The sequence below is a fragment of the Nanorana parkeri genome, unplaced genomic scaffold, assembly GCF_000935625.1.
Source record: "Nanorana parkeri isolate BGI_ZX_2015 unplaced genomic scaffold, ASM93562v1 scaffold2145, whole genome shotgun sequence".
Taxonomy (NCBI): Eukaryota; Metazoa; Chordata; class Amphibia; order Anura; family Dicroglossidae; genus Nanorana; species Nanorana parkeri.
The window spans coordinates 45664-58947 of NW_017308413.1; the positions used below are offsets into that span (position 1 = coordinate 45664).

At 53.0% G+C, this 13284-nt stretch overlaps 1 protein-coding gene across 2 annotated transcripts in view; it reads right to left on the reverse strand.

The window, feature by feature from the left end:
• Nucleotides 1-13284, reverse strand: part of LOC108800854 (ras-related protein Rab-40B) — a 46007-nt gene extending 32723 nt beyond the window's left edge. For both annotated transcript variants that reach the window (XM_018572837.1, XM_018572836.1), the window contains exon 1: nucleotides 13023-13284. In XM_018572837.1, the coding sequence (XP_018428339.1) occupies nucleotides 13023-13164 (142 nt within the window). In that variant the 5' untranslated portion in view covers nucleotides 13165-13284. The remainder of the gene's footprint in view (nucleotides 1-13022) is intronic.

A 13284-nucleotide genomic window follows, 5' to 3' on the forward strand; every position in this document is an offset into this window, starting at 1 on the left:
GTGCAACCCCCCCCCCCTCCCCCCAACCAATGTTTGGGGTGGAGGAGGGGAGGGGGCAGATTGGTGGGGTAATTACATTTTTTTTAAAAAGTGGAATTACCCTTTAAGGTGACTGTGAAACAAGCAAAGGTGACGCGGGCGAGTAAGCTGCAGATATCCGCCGCGATCACGCGGGCCAATCAGCACTTCAGGACGGAAGTATTCAGAGCAACAAAGACCGAAATTATCCAAATCCCTGCGAATCCGCCCAATCTGAGCGGCGACATCACACACAGGGTCTGACCCCGCCTCCCGTTCACATTGTTACCTTGTGACCCGTTATAATACACGGAACGTCTGAGAATAAAGATCCTTTGTTACACGTTACATGTCAGCCGGCCGAAAACCTGCAAAAATTCCCCCAAAAGGGGGCCGTCTGAGCCCAAAATCTCAGGATAATCTCTCCGGGACACGCAGATTGGTGACCTCGTACAGACGCTAAGGAGGCCCGAAAATACCTGGACGTCCTCCAACCTGGGAACGAGGCCGGCCTCCATCTGACTTCCTGCAGCTGAAGGGAAGGACGGAGGTCAGATAGAAGACTGAAAGGGAGGACGGAGGTCACATATGAGACTGAAGGGGAGGACGGAGGTCAGATAGAAGACTGAAAGGGAGGACGGAGGTCAGATAGAAGACTGAAAGGGAGGACGGAGGTCACATATGAGACTGAAGGGGAGGACGGAGGTCAGATAGAAGACTGAAGGGGAGGACGGAGGTCAGAGCGATCTCTGTGTCTCCCTCCTCTTGGAGTGTTGGAGGTATTATAGAAGACACACCTCGGAGGACTCGAGTAATACATTATCTCCATGACAACGTTGACGGCTCCGGTCACTCTACAGAACAGACAACAACAGTAAATATTTCAGGAACGCCTTGCTGGAGATATATTGGAGGCCGGCGGGCGTTGGGCCGGGAGGCCGGCATGTTTTTGCTCTCTCATGTTCTTTGTTTACCGTTCGGCGGATCCATTTATTGCTGTATTTGGAGAGCCGCGCGCCGAATCCAAACAGTTTACACAGGAGCAGCGCTTGCAGGAGCAGAACCGCCTCCAGAGGCTCGCCTCATAAGGGAATGGGCTCATTGCTGTCCCGCAAATCACTGCGCAGCCCGACCGCACCTACAGGGCACCGCGTGACGCTGGACTCCACAATACATACCAGGGGCTTTTATTTGTATTTCTGTCCATCCAGTCCTGACATTTCCCACAGCTCTGCCACACAGCACAGCTCTGATCTTTCTTTGTTGCAGTTTCACTTTCACTTCCAGGTTACTTCCCCGCCCCCCGCACTGTGAGTGGACAGTAAAAAGGAGAAGCAGCAGACTGACAAGGTTATCTCTGTTGCTCTGCTCTCTCCTCCTATAAGCATGCTCCTCCTAACATAGCCTTCAATACGAGTCCCTTCATGAATAGGAAGGGTCTCGGTGATGTCACCGGTCTCTAGTGATGGGATAGGCTGCGTTCCCATGGATACGAAGGGTCTCGGTGATGTCACTGGTCTCTAGCGATGGGATAGGCTGCGTTCCCATGGATACGAAGGGTCTCGGTGATGTCACTGGTCTCTAGCGATGGGATAGGCTGCGTTCTCATGGATATGAAGGGTCCTCGTGAATGGATAAGCTAAATGCATCAACATAAAATGGCTTCCCTCTATGTTACTGGTGACAGGTACACTTAGTAAGATCTTCTTCTACCTAAATGTCTTCTGGCTGAAGATTGGGGGAGGGGGGTTGTAGATTGGAGGGCCTGCAAATGATACTGAAAAGGTAAACATCAGGTTTTTAGACAAGACCTGGACTATATAAAGTCAGCTCAACCTTCCAAAGCGGTTTGGTGGTGCCAAGCGCTCAGGATGTGGGAGTTCCCGAGCAATGCGAGAACAGCTTCACCTGCCAAGCAAAGCAACATAGTCCGCATATTTCTATCATTGCTTACACTGAGCGGGCGCTCCTGAGACAGCTAAAGGGTTAAATCCTCACCGCGAGTAATGTTATACCGGACTGCAATACTCTGCTGGAGGACTCTGCTCCTTCCTCTATCACTCACCTCTCCTGATATACTCTGCCCTAGGACTCTGCCCTGCTGGGGGACTCTGCCCTGCTGGGGGACTCTGCCCTGCTGGGGGACTCTGCTCCGTCCTCTCTAACTCTCCTCTCTAGTTCCTCACCATGCAAGCCATTGGCACAGTAGAACAAGAAGCAAATACCCGTCGCAGTATCTTGCATGCGGTTTGGAACACATCCTCATAACATATCCCGAGTCTCAGACCTCTAGGTTGGAGGAATTCAGACACAGATCTTGTTCTACAATAGAACCGGAACAGACGCTAGTTTGTGTCCTCCCCCGACCCTGAGGAGAACTATGGGGGAAAGCCCTGACCTCATAGTTCTCCTTTAACTTGTGAAATAAAAAAATTGTGAAAAGAAAAAAAACATAAAAACCTTTCAGTTTGTAACTCTTTGGGGGGTGATCCGGACTTCGTTCTCTAACCTTCTGGATGTAAAATTTTCACTTGAACAATATGAAAAAACTATTTTAGGAGTATAATTGTAACTCTTTTTTTTTTAATTTTCGGTTCAGTAAACGTCTTTTGTGCTTCACACCAACATGATTTCTAAAAATGCTCCAATCTCCAATCACGGGCACTGAGACATTTTCCGATCTCTGCAGCTGTGGACCGGGAACACGTCTCAGTACCTGTGATTGGCGCGGCGGTGCGGTCAGCTTCCCGGCGGGTTCGGCACGCGGAGCTGCGAACACGCCTGAGCCCATCCTTACTCTCCAACCAGAAACGCTCGGGGCTCCCTGCTGATGGCAGAGAAGTATTTGCGCAGGAGGAGGGTCAGACCAATAGCAATAGACCGATGCTGGCACACAGAGGTCAGCGGTCCTCATCTTCACTCTGCCGCGGGGATTCCCACGTTTTTGGCTGGCGCAGTATTAAAAAGGAAACAAAAAAAAGTAAACTTTAAAAGATCTGGAGATATTATTAATGAAACGCATCACTAGGATCTCCCGAATTCATTTTTTAACCGCGCGGTATACGGCACAGGCCTGCAGAGTAAATACGCCGGATTCTGTTTAGTCTCAGAACTCAGGAACTGCGAATTCCAAGTGCAAAAAACGCATCAAACCGCCGGATCCAAAAAGACCAGAAGAGGTTCTTCTTCACGCTACAAGTCCACCATTACCGTCTTCTTTCTACAAGGAAAGGTAAAATGATCTCCTCTCCTTCTGTGCAGAGATAATTAAAGGAAACCTCGGCGGGAAGAATATGTAGCCTGCTCTTGCCGAAGCCGCTAGTCACTGATCCAAAACAAGTATGAAGACCCTTCACGCCGATGCTCCAGGTCAGTGACAGCCAGCCAACTAGTAGACTTAGGTCAGCAGGGTCAGCCACAGTAGTTCCCCTTTAACACCTTGATACCACAAATCTGTACAACATCATTCCCAGGCCAAGGTTCCCGCTGCCGAGACACAAGACGAGCAAACGTTTCTGAACACCTGACCATCACACACCTATATGGGCTTGTTGGACATCCCATTCCAAAACCAAGGCCATTATAATGGAGTTGCCGTCTTGAGTCTATAACATCCTCCACTCCCCTGGGGAGGCTTTCCACAAGATTTTGGAGGGCGTCCTTAGATATTTATGTCCATTTGTGAGGTCAGGTACTGATGTTGCAAGGCCTAGCTTGTAGTTGGTATTGCAATTCATCCCAAAGGTTGAGTTCAGTAGGATTGAGGTCAGGGCTCTGTGCAGGACACTCGAGTTCCTCCACCACACTGGTCAACATTGCAAGACTGACAGTGACGGGCGTGACTACCAGAGGAAAAGTTATGTTGGGATTTGTAGTTGAAGAAGAGCTGGAGGTTCAGAGTTGCCCATCCATGTACTAAGCTTTCAGTCTTGGATGTCTATACCAAGTGGCCAATGGACCCCTGACCATCACACCTATGAGTTTGTTGGCCAACCCATTCCAAACCACCAGTAATATTGAGGTCATGTACTGATGCTGGATCAGAAGATCCGGATCCCAATTCATCCCAAGGTGCTCAGTAGGTTGAGGTCAGGTACTGATGCTGGATCAGAAGATCCGGATCCCAATTCATCCCAAGGTGCTCAGTAGGTTGAGGTCAGGTACTGATGTTGGATGAGAAGTCCCGGCTCCCAATTCATCCCAAGGTGCTCAGTAGGTTGAGGTCAGGTACTGATGCTGGATCAGAAGATCCGGATCCCAATTCATCCCAAGGTGCTCAGTAGGTTGAGGTCAGGTACTGATGTTGGATGAGAAGTCCCGGCTCCCAATTCATCCCAAGGTGCTCAGTAGGTTGAGGTCAGGTACTGATGCTGGATCAGAAGATCCGGATCCCAATTCATCCCAAGGTGCTCAGTAGGTTGAGGTCAGGTACTGATGCTGGATCAGAAGATCCGGATCCCAATTCATCCCAAGGTGCTCAGTAGGTTGAGGTCAGGTACTGATGTTGGATGAGAAGACCCGGCTCCCAATTCATCCCAAGGTGCTCAGTAGGTTGAGGTCAGGTACTGATGTTGGATCAGAAGACCCGGCTCCCATTGGGGTCATTGGTTCGAAATCCGGTCAGGACGCTATCTGCAAGGAGTTTGCATGTTCTCCCTGTGCTTGTGTGAGTTTTCTCCGGGCAGGGGCGTCCCGAGGCTGGGTGACACCTGGAGCGGTTACCGGGTGTCGCCCACTCGCCGAGATGTCATCGCACACGCGCGGCGATCTTCCGATACCTGCCGGCGGCCAACTTGGTGATGGACAGAGGAGAGGTGATAAGGTATGCCGCCTGGTCCCCGCCTCTCTCTCCTGATACTGCCGGGTGTTCGGTCCATGACCGAGTGCCCGACTTTTCAGAGAGGGGGGTGACACCAAAATGACTGCCAGTCATTTTGGTGTCCCCCGGGTGCGGGCCGCAACCCCCTTGTGACGCCACTGCCTCCGGTTAATTGGCTCCTATCTAAAAATTGTCCCTCTATGTATGTATGTATGTATGTATGTATGTATGTATGTATGTATGCATGCGAGATAGGGACCGAAGATAGGGACTGGTGTGAATGTGCAATTATGTAAAGTGCTGTGTAAATTGTCGGCGCTCTATAAATACCTGTAATAAATAAATTAAAAAATGGCTGCCGTGCAATCACATGACTAACTTACTCCCTTTCCTCCCCATAATCCCCTGCAACTGTAACAAAGCATTGTGTGCTGGCATGCCACAGGCCACCCAAATCCGATCTCCTCTCCCCTCCGGGGATCGCCACCCTGTAATGCTGAAAAGCAAGTCACTAATAAACATCTTTATTTCATGGCGGGTTTGAAGAAAGGACTCGGGATGTCCTTGAGGGTCGAGCTGGAGAAGCGCGGCGGCTTTGTCACAAACACGGGAGAATTTACGAGGAGAAGGAAAGATTAAGGAGATAATATTCAGTCTGCGACCGTTTACTGCTGCGCTATAAAAAACTACAGGAAAAAAAAACCCCGATACGGAGGGAGATAAATCACAGAGCCGCCATTTTAACTCCGCTCTGTAATAGTGTCATTATCAGATCGTCATCACAGTAATGATAGCGGCGGGAGAGCCGCAAATCAGCGGGGAGCCCACACAGAAGGGTTCTTCTTTGTCGTTGTGGATGAATGGTGGAGGGCGCAATCACCCCACCGCGCTATTATATCCGTCCTCCAATCTTCCCGGCTCATACCACTCGCTGCCGCCGCCATTAGAAGGAGGGTCGCAGCTTGAATGTTGTCTATAGCCAACATGGAGCTTGCAGTAGTTGGATGGAGGTTTTCTGCAGCGGGAAGAGTGAAACTTCTGGGAGGGGGTGGTTTTGCACTGGTGGGAGATACGAGACCGTTAAAAGGAGAACTATGAGGGGGGTGATTTTCACTCAGCCTCATAGTTCTAGCCGACCTGTGACAATGAGACTGTCACAGGTCGGCTCAGTAGATCGGGAGGTGAGCGAACACATAGCGGGTTCGCTCACCTCTCGATCCTGTCACGGCTCTCTGCCCGTGACAGGGGAGGGGATGGATTCCCCCCTCCGATCCTCCAGCGCTGACTGGCGGAACGGACGGGGCGGGTACAGCTGGTTCTGCCTCTAGATAGGCGGAGCCAGCTGTCACTCAAGCAGCTGGGCGGATCCAGACATAATTGTCGGGATCCGCTCCGGCGTCTCAGTATACCGCGAGCTGCTCCCTATATACTGAGCTTAGGGTGACGGGAGGACGCTAGTTTGTGTCCTCCCGTTACCCTGAGGAGAACTATGGGGGAAAAGCCCTGACCCGGTAGTTCTCCTTTAAGGAGCTTTAAAATTGAAATTTGTGTGATGAACCTTCAAGAGAGTGTCAGGACCTGGACCTCTGTTCAAGTCAGACAGGTTTTGCATTCCCATTCAAGTCAACAGTAATGCAAAACCCACTTGAAGCAAGTCAGAAGCAAGTCGGACAGTCAACTGCAGGTCAAAGTCAAGTGTCATGGAGTTCCAAGTGATCTCAGGAGGCGTTTCACGCTGATGCCATCGACACAAGCCCGAAGCCTTTGGACGCAGGACGCACATGAGAGGAACGTACATATTACTCTCAGGACAAGGAGTCACCTGATCACACGGCCATGGCAGCCGGCCACGAGGCCGATTTCTATATTCCCCTTCAGCCGGTGCTGGAGAACGGCCGTTCACACACAGTGGGCGAGGGAACGGACATCCCAGAGAGTTAAAAGCCAAAAAAGTCCATTCTGAAACCATTTCCTTAAGCTTTGGAGAGACATTTGAAGGGTTAAAGCTCCGGTCAGGTTTCACTGCTGCTTGTGTACCCGCTCGGGAGATCCGCCCCCTCGATGTGTCCTCGCCAGTATCATCACTGAAACAGAAAATGATTGGGACTCCAAAAACATTTTTTACAATTGGCCCCGTGACAGGAAGTGAGGGGAAATGTTCCAATGACATTTGTTCCGGTGGCAAAGAGTGAAATTCTGCCCGCTTTGGAGAGGTTTCTTCTCACTTCCTGTTGCGTCTCTGGGACAGGAAGTGGGGAGAACTCTTCTCAAAAGGGATTCAAAGAGCAAAAGAGAAAAAAAAAAGAAAAAGAAATGACAAGTCCTTTCAAAGGTGGAGTTCGCCTTTTAAAGCAGAATTGCACTTTTCATAATGTACGTCCTTTCGGTCCCGGCCATTGCCGTTTACTCATCTCTCACATACCTCAGACTGTGGCCACCTAGAATCGGCATCCTCTGCCCCTGGCTTCCTGTAGCATCATCATCCTCATCCTGCGGCAAGGAGTGCAGTGATAATGTGGGCGGGAGAAGTATTCAACGATTGCCATTGTTGTGCGGTGGCCAAGGGTACAGGGCAAGTGCGGGGGGCAAGAGCGGGGGCCAAGATGAGTGGGCCAAGCGCACTGGGCAAGAGCGGTGGGCCAAGCGCACTGGGCAAGAGCGGTGGGCCAAGCGCACTGGGCAAGAACGGGGGCCAAGCGCACTGGGCAAGAACGGGGGCCCAAGCGCACTGGGCAAGAACGGGGGCCCAAGCGCACTGGGCAAGAACGGGGGCCCAAGCGCACTGGGCAAGAACGGGGGCCCAAGCGCACTGGGCAAGAACGGGGGCCCAAGCGCACTGGGCAAGAACGGGGGCCCAAGCGCACTGGGCAAGAACGGGGGCCCAAGCGCACTGGGCAAGAACGGGGGCCCAAGCGCACTGGGCAAGAACGGGGGCCCAAGCGCACTGGGCAAGAACGGGGGCCCAAGCGCACTGGGCAAGAACGGGGGCCCAAGCGCACTGGGCAAGAACGGGGGCCCAAGCGCACTGGGCAAGAACGGGGGCCCAAGCGCACTGGGCAAGAACGGGGGCCCAAGCGCACTGGGCAAGAACGGGGGCCCAAGCGCACTGGGCAAGAACGGGGGCCCAAGCGCACTGGGCAAGAACGGGGGCCCAAGCGCACTGGGCAAGAACGGGGGCCCAAGCGCACTGGGCAAGAACGGGGGCCCAAGCGCACTGGGCAAGAACGGGGGCCCAAGCGCACTGGGCAAGAACGGGGGCCCAAGCGCACTGGGCAAGAACGGGGGCCCAAGCGCACTGGGCAAGAACGGGGGCCCAAGCGCACTGGGCAAGAACGGGGGCCCAAGCGCACTGGGCAAGAACGGGGGCCCAAGCGCACTGGGCAAGAACGGGGGCCCAAGCGCACTGGGCAAGAACGGGGGCCCAAGCGCACTGGGCAAGAACGGGGGCCCAAGCGCACTGGGCAAGAACGGGGGCCCAAGCGCACTGGGCAAGAACGGGGGCCCAAGCGCACTGGGCAAGAACGGGGGCCCAAGCGCACTGGGCAAGAACGGGGGCCCAAGCGCACTGGGCAAGAACGGGGGCCCAAGCGCACTGGGCAAGAACGGGGGCCCAAGCGCACTGGGCAAGAACGGGGGCCCAAGCGCACTGGGCAAGAACGGGGGCCCAAGCGCACTGGGCAAGAACGGGGGCCCAAGCGCACTGGGCAAGAACGGGGGCCCAAGCGCACTGGGCAAGAACGGGGGCCCAAGCGCACTGGGCAAGAACGGGGGCCCAAGCGCACTGGGCAAGAACGGGGGCCCAAGCGCACTGGGCAAGAACGGGGGCCAAGCGCACTGGGCAAGAATGAACCCTGCATTGGGGTCCATTCAAAGCCAATGCGCTGCAACACATAATACAGTGGAGTTGCCATCGCAGTATAAACGCATTGTGAGCGGCCTCTATCCCACGTTGGCTCCACACAGAATCCTTCATGTTGAAAAACGACTTGGACCGGCCCGCGCTCATAATTTATAGCAGTTGGGCCCTTCGCCGGACCAATCAGTGACACAGCAATTCCCGTAATGTGCGGCCGGCCTCTACAAGCCGACTTCTCATTGGCTGCCGTCCGCATAGATCAGCAGGAGCGGCGTTCTCTCTCCGGCACAGCGGCTGCATGCTGGGACACGGCGCGCTTCAGGCTGAACACAGAGACGTCATTCCGTATGAAGACGACATTCCCGGGAACCAGAATTTCAGGTTCTAGAAGCAACCAGAAAATTCTGCAAACTGATCCGGCTGATAAGAGGAAGAAAAACGAGGCCAAGTGAAGGGAACGAGGCCGATGGGAGCGCCGATCCTAACAATCAAACCCATCCAATTATAATGCATGACACGGAGGCTGCTGAAATCATTCAATACAACAGCCAACAATTCTACGTCCCTGGAAGGGGAAAAACAGCCATAATGCCCAAAAACTGAAACATGATGTCCTTGAACAGACGGACATCCTCCACTTCAGTCTCCTATCGGACCTCCGTCCCCCCCTTCAGTCTCATACCTGACCTCCGTCCCCCCCTTCAGTAATAACGAAACCCGGGCGGCGCAGTGCTGAGGGATCGGCGCAACGTTCTGAACGTGATTTTCGCAGTGCCCTGTGCCAGGCCCGGGCTCAGGAGAAGTAGGTCACGCAGCGGCTGCGGGATATTTGCACCGGTCTCCGAGTCGGGATATCCTTCTCTGCCGGGAGCCCTTGGGGGGAACGACGCTGTCTTGGAGGATTAGGCTACGGACCTGGAAGAAACCGGGGACAACCGCACACGCACAGGAAACCTGAAGACATATCAAATTCCCCGATACAGAGTTCCCAAAATTAGAATTTATTCCACAAATAAAATAACAAAAATGTTTTTAAAGAAATTACATTTTAAACATTTCCAAAGAAAAAATAAATGGCGTGTGGCCACATATCCCCCGGAGGTCAAGGCGGAGCCTCGGTGCGGCTCGGAGATGGTCGCCGATCCACCGCAAGTTATTCCCCGACAATAAAGAGAATTTCCTTTTCTGGAAGATCGACCAAAAAGTATCGAGTTCAGGGGAGTCGGCAAAGCCGCTGCGGCTGCCATTTGCTCTTCATAGAACGCAATGCGTGAATGGGGGAGGGGAGGGGTTCGCTTTCGTTCCTGGTTCCGACCCGCCCGGTAATACGCCGAGAAGGACAACTGGCCACACACAGATCCGGATTCTTGTAGCATTTGCCCGAATAAAGTGGACCTGTGATGAAGTCACAGAGGAGGAGGATGAGCATGTGATGAAGTCACAGAGGAGGAGGAGCATGTGATGAAGTCACAGAGGAGGAGGAGCATGCAATGAAGTCACAGAGGAGGAGGAGCATGCAATGAAGTCACGGAGGAGCATGCGATGAAGTCACAGAGGAGGAGGAGCATGCAATGAAGTCACAGAGGAGGAGGAGCATGTGTTAGGTGATGGCGGACAGGTGCCATAAATGTGACAGGATGTTGTACATCAGGGGAAGGCAAACGGTGTCGCTCCAGCCGTGGAGCAACTACAAATCCCATGAGGCATTGCAAGACTCTGACAGCCAACTGCATCCACTCCGCCTCTGCTGGTGCCATATTATCTTCCTCCATTGTCTTCTTCTTTGTCCATTGGGCAGGCCCTCTGCCTTGCAGCACTGGGGGGGTCCCCGGTTCGAATCCCGGTCAGGACACTATCTGCATGGAGTTTGCATGTTCTCCTTGTGCTTGTGTGGGTTTCCTACGGGTACTCCGGTCTCTTCCCGCACCCCAAAGACATGCTGGAAGGTTCATTGTAATATTATGTATGTATGTATGTATGTATGTATGTATGCATGTATGTATGGTAGGGACCTTAGATCGTAAGCTCCTCCAGGGCAGGGACGGATGTGAATGTGCCCTGTGTAAAGTGCTGCACATATTGTCGGCACCATATAAATATCTGTAATAAGTAAAGTATCAAATACATTCTCTTCCACCAAAAATCTGACCCGGTATGTTGGCAAATGTTAGGGTTTTTTTTAGGTTTACTTCCGCTTTAAAGGGCCGGTGGGGACAGAGCACAGGTTCACTTTAAGCCAGTGGTTCTCAACCTGTGGGTCGTGACCCACAGTTGAGGGGGGTCCCCACGTGCCTTGTGCTGCTCTAGGTAAGAGGCTCCTCAGCCTCCTCCTAGCGCGGCAGTGTCAGTTCCCCTAGATGGCGCCGCAGCATCAGCGACCGGAGAGGATCAGAGAGAGGGGAGCAGGCAGGAGTGAGGGGAGGTAAGTGCTTGGGCACCACAGAGAGTCCCACTAGCCACCTGAGAGCCCGCATAGCCTCCCGAGGGCCCACACAGATACTAGTATTGGTGCATCCCTAAATTTTACAGTTGGCGGTCACCACAACTTGGAAAATGTTACCAAGGGGTCCCGGCCCTAGAAAGGTTGAGAACCGCTGCTTTAAGCAATGTGCCTCTGCTTATGTCCTACCGCTCTCACCCTTCACTATTGGTCAGTGAGGCTGCCCATCAGAACTGTGGACCAACAGAGACATACAGGACGCGGGGGGGAGGGGGAAGTGTCTACATGCAAACAAGCATGGACATGGTAATAAAAGACAGAAAGTACACCAACAAAGAAGCAAGACCATTTAAAAAGGTCCACTTAAAGGGCCAGAGGACCGTTTATTAAAAAAGTGACCGACGTGTCAATTATTTTATTATTAGGAATCTGATGCGTCACGTTCAAAACTGCATTTTTTTTTGTGCAAATAGCTTCCTAAGTATTTATATATAAATAGTGTTTTTGTTCCCCTGGAAGTGCACTGCGCTTATATTACGTGGTTGAGTTACTTCTTCAAAAGGGAATCGGTCAAATCCCTGACATGACAAGGATCGTGCCCGGCGACGGGCTGCAGCCAATGAGACTGAAGCAATTGTGTTCCCGGAGAAGGCGACAACGTTTTCCTTTTCCAGGCTTCAGGGAAGTTGACGTTTTTCAATGCCCGAGGCGCGTTCGCTTTCCCTTTAAGGAGAGATTTTTCTGCAGGAAGCTGCACTTCGGCCGCTCGTACCTGATGGCGGCCGCGATTACATTCATGCAGATACCGCGACAGGCGACACCCTAACAGGTCGGCTTGGAAGGCGCGGCAGATACAGACGAAGCTAATTACACTCTATGGGGATCTTCCGGGCCTCACCGTGCTTGGAGGACTCCCAGAAGATGACACAAGACTTTCCACAACAGAATTCTACTCCTGAAGACAGGACTGGAAACTTTATATGAATGCGACTGAAAATATAAATCGCCGTCCCCGGACAAACGGGAAACAAATATCAAATCCAAAACTTCATTTGACAGTTCACACGGAAAACAGCTCCGGGGCATTTCAGGGGACCGCTCCCTACCATAGTCCCTGGCTCCGTTCCCCTTTGCCTCGGAGGCCGGGTATTCCCTCGAATGCATAATATAACATAAATCAAAGCCAGCAAGGATCGTGGGAACCCTTCATGATGGCCGTGCCAGGTGTACAGACCCGGGAACTCCCCGCTGAGATCTCCCGGCCAGAGAGGGAAATATTCTGTACACCCGCTGTGCCCATTATGAGGGGCCCCCACCATCCCTGTGCTGAGTTCCCGGGTCTGTACACCCGCTGTGCCCATTATGAGGAGCTCCCACCATCCCTGTGCTGAGCTCCCGGGTCTGTACACCCGCTGTGCCCATTATGAGGCTGTGCCCATTATGAGGAGCTCCCACCATCCCTGTGCTGAGCTCCCGGGTCTGTACACCCGCTGTGCCCATTATGAGGGGCCCCCACCATCCCTGTGCTGAGTTCCCGGGTCTGTACACCCGCTGTGCCCATTATGAGGGGCTCCCACCGGCTCTCTTGGTTAAACATGGCAGCCTTCTCCAGTGTAAGCTCTGATCACCAGACTCTCTGAATCTCGCTGATAAGGGTGGCAGTTTGAACCTAACCCTATAACCCTGAGGGCCCGTTCACACCACTGTGCTGCAAAACCACACTGCACGGCGGTAATGCATGCGGCGTTGCAGCGCACAGCGTTGCCATGAGGTTGGGCCCCTTCAGTCAGCCTTCTGCTCCATGACATCAAAGACTTTATGCCAAACAAAAATTCCCCTTGGGGGGGAAGAAATATGGTCATTGTGGGGTTACCGAGGATCGCACTCACCCATGTTGTAACCGTACGGCGACTCGGTGGACCCGTCCTGTAAACTGGCCAGGATCTCCCCTTTGCCGACATCGCTGTCCCCGACCAATAGAAACTTCAGGAGGAAGTCGTAGGCTTTGAGTGGGCTGGCCCTGTGGGTCATTCTCTTCTCCGAGAGACTCTCCAGCTGTTGGGGCCGGCCTCAGCCCATCATGGGGCGAGAAGAAACCGAGGTCACGGATGCAGAGTAGAGGGGAGTATCATACCCAGACTCCTCCGCAAA